Genomic DNA, 9,776 nt, shown 5'->3' with positions numbered 1-9,776 from the left:
CTATCATGCGGCAAGCAAGCAAACATGCGGACACATATACGGCAAACAAACCATATCTACTACACGGTTTTTGTACGTGCGACCAATACGTCTTCACAGATACCGCATCTCGCACGAACGAAAACTGTTTGGTACATATGGTTCGTTTGCCGTATATGTGTCCGCATGTTTGCTTGCTTGCCGCATGATAGGCGACGCAGGCAAGCAAGCTGCTTATAGCAAGCCGTATGACATCCTCTGTTTTTTATAGAGACTGAACAAGTGAACTAGTGATTTTCCTGAAAACTAGACTTAGTCTGCACCGCGTTAGAAGAAGTTCATTCTTATCCAAATGGAAACTTCTTCAATATTCCGCCGCCTACCGGCAATTAAACTTTGCCTCCAATTTCCCCTCTGTGTAGCATTTTCGTTAAAATTCGTCTATTTCAAATAGTAGAGAATGCCATAAAATAGGAGAGAAACTATAAAAAATGTTGATCAAAGAGGAAGTAAATTGGAAAAGTTTAAAAAAATGTGATGGAAGAGAATCGAAAATGCGGTGCTAATTATGAAAGTACTTTTATTAAAAAAATCTAAATGTGATTTGATTCTTGAAAAACTGTGTATTTGTTTTGTTGAATGATTTGAAATTGATTGTAAATACTCTTGCATTCACTGTATGCGAAGCTATTCATTGAAAAATCCAAATAGTTTTAAATCGAAATTTTGGACTAGTGTCAGTTTTTTTTAAATATTCGATAATTTCAAGATTTTTCATGCAAGAATTCTCAAATTAAAATAAAAAAAATGTTTATCGAAAAAATAGATACATTTTAATCGCTGATCAAAATTTTGAAATTATTCTTTTCATTTATTATTGAATTAAAATCGATTTTGTTCAGAATAAATTCATTTTCGCCGATGTTTAATTTCAAATGAAGTCCATAAGATTGCATAGTCTTAAGTTTAGACTCTAAACCAATACATTTTCAAAATGCAATTTAAGTCATAATAACGAATAAAATTCCACCACAGGACATTGATTTCAAACAAACAGAACCACGCGCTCAGCGTAAAAAATATTCTGGTTCTTTCGTGATGTGAAACATTTTTGCAAATGTCTCCTGTCCGTCAATCAAAGAGAAAAAGAGTAAATTCGGTCCTCTTATTCTATGCATATAGTTATTGTAAATTTGACGAATCAAGCGCAAAATTCTTAAATGTTAAAATCATTTTTCATTTCAATTGATTGAAAATTTATACAATTTCTTGTGTTTAAAGCGTATGGATTGGTCAATGTCAATTATGTTTATTTACAGTACAATAGACATTCGGATTTATATTTTACTTATATTATTAAACATTTTTTTTCAACACTTTCAAAGCTGAAACGAATGTGGAAAAAATATTTAAACCCAAAGAACTGCCACTTAGAACAAAAATGATCCCATGACAGTTCTGTTCATATTTTAAATGCACTAAATGTCATTGAATGATAGTCTATGTCACTGTTCTTGTGAGTAGTGACACAAAGTGCATTAGGATGGTATTGAACATATCCTTCTTCCAATAAAACGTTGGTAAATGCATTTGGGAAACAGTCCTCAAGAAAATGGTCAAAAGTCAAAAAACAGAATTATAATTTCTTTCAATTTGAAGAGTTTGTGTTTTCTAGAGTAATAAAAAGTGTTTTTTTTATTTAATAGGTGTAAATGCCATTTCGACCTTTGAAATCAAAAGAGATTAAAAATAATCTCTAGAAAATGAAAAAGTACAACTCTTTTCAAAATGGATGAGAAAAATGTTCAAATCCATTGCAATGTACTCTGAGAATACTACTCTGATACAGTGAACGTGTCATACGTGTGTCACACGGTGTGTGAGCTGTTATCGTAATGACACTCTATTGACGTTAAGTCCAATCGAAATACCTTTCCTATACTAGATGTACGGAATAGTAAAAAAATGGACCCCAACTGTGTTCAAATGCTCACATTCCTTCGACAGCTGATAAAATGTAATCCTCTTTAAATCGGAAGAGTGCAAATATATCACCTCAAATCGTAAGTATTTTCTCACCATCGTCTGAATTCCACATTCGAGCTTTTCATTCCTTTTTTTCCTTATACAAACTTTAAGCATAAAGATATTAAAAAAAATTAGTGAATTGATTTCGAAATAAATGCGAGCGCATTTGATCTTAATATAGATTTGTGTTACACAATCTTGTTGTTGTTTGCAGCTGAAATTTAGTTTCATGGTATGTAAAATATGTAAGTATAGTTTGTGCTAGACTAGTTTCAATTTTGTTTTAAGAATTTTCACAAATTTCTTTTATGTACAATCTAATAAAAACAATGTGCGAACAAAAATAGATATTGAGACAGAGAGGGTGTTAAAGAAAAACAAAGCGGACGCTTATCGTTAAGTAAATCGAATAAAAGCTAACCCTTGAAAATCCCATTTTGTGTGTTTGTGTGTTTTTATCTCACTTATGTGCTGAAATTTTACTACATATTTAAATTTGTTTATTAAAATCGAATATTTCGTGCATGTTTTGTGTTTGTCTTGCTGCATATATCACCATTGCGTGTTTACTTTAAGAAAATCTAACAATCAATTCAAGAGTTTTGAATTTCAAGACGAATGACTCGCTCCAGTACAGCCATGAGCAATAAATCCAATGTATATTAAGCTAGCCACGGCTAATTTGTGTCTTTGACATATTAAGCAGCTTTATTTGGAGCACACATTTTAATACGCATTATCTGCATCGGTTGATGTTTCACTGCATGGACTCACAACGCCTTCACTTACAGACGGCAAAATATTATCACTTGACATTTGTCTAAATGAAGGGAAAAGACGAAAGTTACAAAAATAAATGTGTCCTCATAGCTTCCTCTTAATTGGCTATGCCTCTTTACAAGTATTTTTAAACATGAACAAAAACGATGAAAAATATAAAAAAATGTTGATTTACCGTTCAATCATATGATAAGCACCGGGTGCTGAATTCGATCGTCCAGCTCGTGTAAACCGTTCCAACCGCGATCCGCCCCGTTGTGGTGCCCGCCCAGAAACTGGTTTATTGAATGGATTTTGAAATGAGTGCTTCTTTAGCATGGTTTTGATCAAAATCAGTGTGTCCAATTTTGGAATGCTCTTAACCACCGTATTTATGTCCATGTCATTCACTTCGACCAAGCGACAGTTGTCATCTTCGCTTGGCAACGGATGGGCATCATTGCAAGTGACCCAAGGATGTTCCTGAAATTCACCAACACAAACGACTTTGAAAAAGAATACTTTGACTAAGTAAGTATTTTCCGAATAAATACGCAATACCTTTCCGACACTAGGTGTGCGGAAAAGTGAAGAATAAATATTTTTGTTTCATTATGAATGAAAACACGTGTAATCGTTTCACCAAAGGAATGTTCCAAAACAAAGCAAATCAAAACTTTCGATACGCACCTTAATCTGTGGCAATGTAATCCGTTTCGATGGGTCTTTTTCAAGCATTTTCGTGATCAAATCGCGTAGTTCGGCGCTAATCACAATATCAGATGGGAATGTAAGTCCATCGTTTTTGATTTTTTCATAAACGGCTGGTACATTGTTCGCCATAAATGGAACATTTCCAAACACCAATGAATATAACGTTGCGCCAAGTGCCCAAATATCGGCCGCTTTACCACTGTACGAATACTGCCAAACAAACATGAAATTAATAAGTTCATTAAATCGATTCGAAATGTCTTATGTCTTAGGCGATAATATAATTTATCGTGGTCAAACCATTCATTGGTTGTGTCATGAATGGTGTCTGTTTTTGTCGTCTTAAGTACTGCTTTTAGCCTCTGCAAGAAGCCAAACCATCTCGTGATTATAATCCAATAAAATATTGCCGGGGATCAATTTCAATGTGTATTCGATACACAAGAGAGAAATTAAGCGAATTCATGTTCATTACGAATTTTATTAATATTTTGCCGATAATAGCCGATTTCGAATATTGTTTTTTTTTTCACATTCAAGTAAACACCAATTTCTGATTACACAACACATTTAAAACGATTATGTCACGTTCCGTATAGATTATTGGCCTATCCACAAACACGTACCAAACGTAATAATAACGAGCAAATGAATTCTAATCAAATATTCATTCTGTGACTTCTGTTTTTCTTCGGAGCACAGCAATACCAAATAAAAAAAAGTTAACGACTGAAATAGATGTTTGACCACTTCGGATGATTGAAACTTCCTCGTCTTGATTCGAAATGGCATGAAAAGAATTTTTTATGCGGCACAGAGCCATTGTGGGATAAAAAAAAACATTGATGAACTCTGTGAATCATCGATAGGATTTCGAAGGAAATTTGAACGCAAAAACGAAGAGCACATTACGAAGATAAAAAAATGATTGGTTTTTGTATCTATTGCGGACTTTCACTGAAACCACAATAAGTCATGACCAAATGGACCTTTTCAATTTTAGCTCAATCAATATTTCTCAAACATAGAATAGCAATCAACCTACTATGTTTATTATTTCTGTAAATGTACTGCCAAATACCTTGTCCGCACGGGGGGTACGGAAAAGTAAAAATATCGATCCATCGAAATCCGGCAAAAAAATTTCCGCCTCTGTTTTTGAAGAAATTATTCATAAAAAGAATACCTGTCCAGTCAGCAGAGTTTCCGGTGCTCGAAATGCTGGCGTGCCTGCCGTCGATCCGTTGTTCATCGATGCATCTTCGCCCATAAATTCATTGCATACACCCAAATCAGCGATTTTAACACTTCCGCATTCGCCCAACAGCAAATTATCCGGCTTGATGTCTCCGTGGATGATGCGTTGATAATGTACTGCAAACGATGATACAAAAAAAATGTGTAAAATGTTCATTCACGTATACAATATGCGTCAATGTCTGAGGTTGTTGAGAAAAGATATCGATTTTCTAAAAAAGAGTGACGAATCGATAGAAATAAAGGAAATAAACTTGAATGAAATTCATGGAACTGCGAAATAAAATCCTTTCACACACTAGGTGTGCGGAAAAGTAATAACGTTTACGTTCAAGAATTCAATGGCATCGAAACATTTCTTCTCCATGGAATCGAAAAAAGAGTTTCTTTGAAAATGTAAGAAATATGTGTTGGTTTCTTTATGTTTGTGCCGTGTAAGAGCTTAAAACGGTAAAAAAAGAAGAATGTTCAACAAAAAGAAGAAAAACAAGATATTTATACGCAACGAAATTCTTTTCAAGTTTCAAAGAATGAAAAGAGAGAGAGAGCAACGAGTCGTTTATTTGTTCACAGAAGCAGATGGCAGGAGTTGAAGTGGATATGTACTTACAGTATTCAAGTCCTAGCACGCAATCTCGCAACACCGACCAAACTCGTTCTTCGGTTAATGGTTTTGATGTGGGCACACTTAGCACTTCACCCAATTGCAAAAGCTCAAACACCAAATACAATGAATCTTCCAATGGATCATCGAGAACTTCCACTAATTTCACAACATTCGGATGGTCCAACTGGAAAATGTTTGCGAAATGGAAATAGTTTTTAATTGAAAAGATTTTAATTCGAAATTACCTTCTTCAAAACCGCAATTTCCCGATAGACCCGGTCGAGTGGCGACATTCCTTTCTTTGGTCCTCGCCCCATAAGACCGGCCTTCCGCAAAAGTTTACGTTTCGATAGAATTTTCATGGCATAATGCGTTGAGTCTTCTTCGGAATATGCTAATTTCACCAAACCATATGAGCCCTGTTATCGATGAAAAACGGTCAAAAATTGGGTAACATTTAAAATTCCCTTTTCCATTTTACCTGTCCAATTTGGTCCATAAGTTTGTATTGATTCAGTTGAAGAAAGCTGCCACTTTGTTCGATGGAAATGCGACGTGACTCACGCAATGGTCCTCTTCGTCGATTGCGCGGTGATCCAAACGGACTTCCATACGGACTATACGGAACATTTGGATAAATTGGACGATTTTGTTCAAACGAACCGCCGTCACACTGTTTGGCGGTGAGCAAAGCCGATGGCATTTCATTGTCGGCCAAATCGAGCGATTGAGTTTTGGGTAAATTGCGGATATGCGGCGGAAGATATGTGGGATGTGTATTGGGAAAACGATTTACAAACATGGGCACATTCGGTGGTGATGACAATGGTACAACGGTTGGTGGCGGTGCATTTAATCGACCGCCACTATGCAAATTGGCCAAATTTGGTTTCGATATATTTTGTTTGGTGGCCACTTTAAAAACCCTATCACTTGCACTTGGACTATTCGATGAGCTACTATTGTTTTCACTATCGACACCATCATCATTTCCATCACATTTAACATGCATTTTTTGCTTATCACATGCACTTTGTGCCACATCTATATCAAGTTCACTATGCACATCATCACTTTCATCATCTGTTGCACTGATTTTCACATCAGCATCAATTTTGGATACCTGCTGTTTAGCACCATCAATTGCACTTGATTTTTCCACATTTTCCGTTGCTGACACATTATGATTCGGTGTGGATTTGTCATCGTTTGATTTATTTGTTATATTGGCGGTTTCGATTGTCATCGTCGTCGTCGTCGTCGTCATTTGATTACTGCTGTTATTGACATTGTTTTGTGGCAGAATTGGCGAACCAACTCGATTATTTCCATCGCGATTATTCTCCAATTCATTTTGTAAACTCATGTGCCTGCGAATGGAAAATACAATTTGAGTGTTAGTTGGGTGCTAATTGAATCAGAGTTTCGATTCGATTCGGCAATGCCAAATCGAAATTGAACCCTCTATTTTGAGGAAGGTTCCACTGAACTCGTTGAACATAGTGGAAAATATATCAACGTCACATTTTTGGGTCGGCTTAGACATTCTATGTGATTTCCATGTTTTGTGCGTTGGTTTTCTTATTATTCTTTCATTATTGTCAGAAAAAAAACGAATAACAACCAAAAAAGAGTCGAACTCCAAAAGAACGCCGAAAATTAAATAAAAAGAACCGAAAACTCGAAAAAGGGGACAATTAAAGATTGGCTATCGATAAAAAATGTAAATAAAAAAGGAAAAAAATGACAAAATCGAAAAAAGTCACGAAACCCAACCACAAAAATACTGAAAAGCTTTACCATTGAAAAGTCGCTCTTTTCTTCTGTCATTAATCTAAATTGAGTGTTAATGCAGCATTTGAAACTTCGTCTTCATTTGGTCACGATCGCGAATGAAAAATTGTATTTCTTCTAATTTCTTATTTTAATTTTCAATTGTGCGTTTAAATATTCTTTTGAATAAATTTATTATTCCGTACCATACCATGACCCCATCCGTTCAAATCCATAGTGAGTGTTTTTCTTTTCATTTTTCGTTCCATTAATTTGAATAAATCCACTCGAATCCACTTGAATCAGTTGGAAATGTGTTGTTGAGTTCTTTACATATCAAAGAATGGTTTGTAGAATGTGATTCGACGTAGACAAAGTGAATTCAAGTGCAGTCATTCATCTTGATTTTGAGTTGGAGTAAAAAGAATGACGCAAATAATTGACTGTATGAGAAACACACAGCGGCAACGCCGAGAAAAATACGAAACGTTTTCAATGGATGAAAAAAAATGTCTACGAATGATTTGTTACGCGATTGTTGAGCGACGCTCGTGGGTTGCAGTGAAATGAACGAGTCGTGCAGCTGTTTCTTGTTCAACCAACAAGTCACGACTTTATTGAAACAATAACAAAAATTCATCGTCATCAGCGAACAATGAAAGAGAGAAAGAGAGAGAAAATGTCGTCATTATGAAACTCGAATCATGCAAGCGAATTGAGGGAGAGACAAACAGTTGGATATTTAGCATCCTGACACTCTTTCTGTATAAATAACGAACAGGTGAACGAATGGCACACTCTATGTTCCATTTTTTATTGCGCCATTGTGTTGATGGCAAGCGACAGTCCGTTCAGTTATTGCATTTTACTTTTCGCATGGTATACACCATTTACATTGATATCTCCGTTCTTTAGTTCCATTGTTATCTTGGCTACAATATCCAATTGCAATCTTGGCTTCCTATTGTTTTCTGGTGGTGTGTGTGAATGCCGATGGACGGTGCATGTTATGACGTATGGGAAATTGGCGAACGGGGTGAGAATGAGAGAGATGAAGATTGGGCAAGAGGGAGAGAGAGGAAGAAAAAAGGAGAGAACGAAAGATAGAGAGAGAGAGAAAGAGAAAGAATGTGAAAAAGGGGCAAAGTGGGCAGAAGGAAGAGAAAGAAAAATTGAGAGAACTAAATGAAGAATAAGGAAAGGACTTTCTTATAGTTTTCGCCTGCAGAAATGGTCGAGAAAGTGTTAGCAAAAAAATCAACAGGAGTCGAAACAACTCCATTCATGTCCTCCCTCTTGCATTCATTTTTGGAGACAAGTAGCACTTGTAAGTGATGAATAGTGATGGTGCTCGGTCTCAATGAGTTTGCACATAATTTTAAACCACTCAAACGAACGAATGCAATGAGATTAAAAAGCTCCATCAGCCTTTGGAAACCATTTCGCTTCGTGTACGTTGAGCAAAGATTTTCAATTAAATATTGCTGCATTGACCGCATTTTCTCCGCTTCTCTCTCTCTGTGCGTGTGTGTGTTTGAGAGAGAGAGAGAAAGGGTTTGTGTTTATATGTTGAGTTCATTTTTCATTCCATAATTTCCGTGCGTTTTTCCAACATTTATACACAAAGCAACTGATTCACGTGGCAAAGGTCATTTGCACGATTTCAATTGCAAAGCTGCTTTATTTCAAAATGATAATTTTTCCATAGTAAAATGAAGTTATTATGCATATACAAATGCCATTTGTTACTCAACGGGAAACGGCTGAGCACCGAGAGACTAAAACCAAAAATAGATAACGTGAAATGGCTGCTTAAATTGTGTGCCAACGACAACAGAAAAGCCTCTATTATTATTAATTTGTCAATATTAAATTTTAATATTGCAATCGCTTTATATTATCGGCGTTTTATGTTCGCCAAACACGCAAACACACATTTTATTTGCATGACTCACGTTTATTTGCCATAAAACCTTGCCATATGCAACTCGACTATATTAAAAACGGCGCATTAAAATTCCATAATAACAATAAAACACTCGACGATTCTAAGTACTCGAAAGTCAATTGAAGCTTTAACCAACGCTGCAACATATGCGCAAATTATGGGTTTCGCCAAATGAAATTTGAATGCTAGTTTGAATGGATTCGTGAATAAAATTCATATTTTGGCAAAGTTCACGTGTACCGCATTAAATATCTCTATTTATTTTCTTTACATCATCATCTGGCCCGTTTTTTCAATCATTACTGATGAAGTGTTTCATGAAAATGGTGGTACTTTACGAAATTGACGGTATATACCTTTTTACTTTTCCGCACACACCTAGTGTGTAAGGTAAAGTATTGGAATCGGTCGAAAAATTAACACTCATAAAAAATGTGTTTTCTGGGTGTTTTTGGGGCCAGGGAACACGAATCTAGCGTTTTTTTGATGTCCGAATGTATGTGCGTACCCTGTACCCTGTAGCCTGTACCCTGTACGCTGTACCCTGTACGCAAAAATTTGTTAACACGATAACTTTCAAACAAGAAAAGTAATTCAAAATCTGACTTCACAGGATGATTGGGGATGCCGAGGAATAGAAACCATTAGATTTTGAGCGACTTTGGTTGACAGAGTGAAGTGTCATGTCTGGTGTGATGCCCATGGCCATCC

At 35.9% G+C, this 9,776-nt stretch overlaps 1 protein-coding gene across 5 annotated transcripts in view; it reads right to left on the bottom strand.

Annotated features, from left to right (window-relative positions):
- Positions 1–542: 542 nt before the first annotated feature.
- The window catches only part of LOC116342276 (calcium/calmodulin-dependent protein kinase kinase 1), a 101,153-nt gene continuing 91,919 nt past the window's right edge, over positions 543–9,776 (bottom strand). For all 5 annotated transcript variants that reach the window (XM_031769786.1, XM_031769789.1, XM_031769788.1 and 2 more), the window contains 7 exons: positions 5,826–6,714; positions 5,590–5,763; positions 5,348–5,528; positions 4,667–4,854; positions 3,457–3,690; positions 2,963–3,249; positions 543–2,827 (listed from right to left, as the gene is read on the bottom strand). In XM_031769786.1, coding sequence (XP_031625646.1) covers positions 2,734–2,827; positions 2,963–3,249; positions 3,457–3,690; positions 4,667–4,854; positions 5,348–5,528; positions 5,590–5,763; positions 5,826–6,714 — 2,047 coding nt within the window. In that variant the 3' untranslated portion in view covers positions 543–2,733. The remainder of the gene's footprint in view (positions 2,828–2,962; positions 3,250–3,456; positions 3,691–4,666; positions 4,855–5,347; positions 5,529–5,589; positions 5,764–5,825; positions 6,715–9,776) is intronic.

Source organism: Contarinia nasturtii, unplaced genomic scaffold (genome assembly GCF_009176525.2).
Source record: "Contarinia nasturtii isolate CC-2019 unplaced genomic scaffold, AAFC_CNas_1.1 Cnas_scaffold_861, whole genome shotgun sequence".
Lineage (NCBI taxonomy): Eukaryota > Metazoa > Arthropoda > Insecta > Diptera > Cecidomyiidae > Contarinia > Contarinia nasturtii.
The sequence above is the reverse complement of the archived record's forward strand: the minus strand, read 5'-3'. Positions and strand labels throughout refer to the sequence as shown.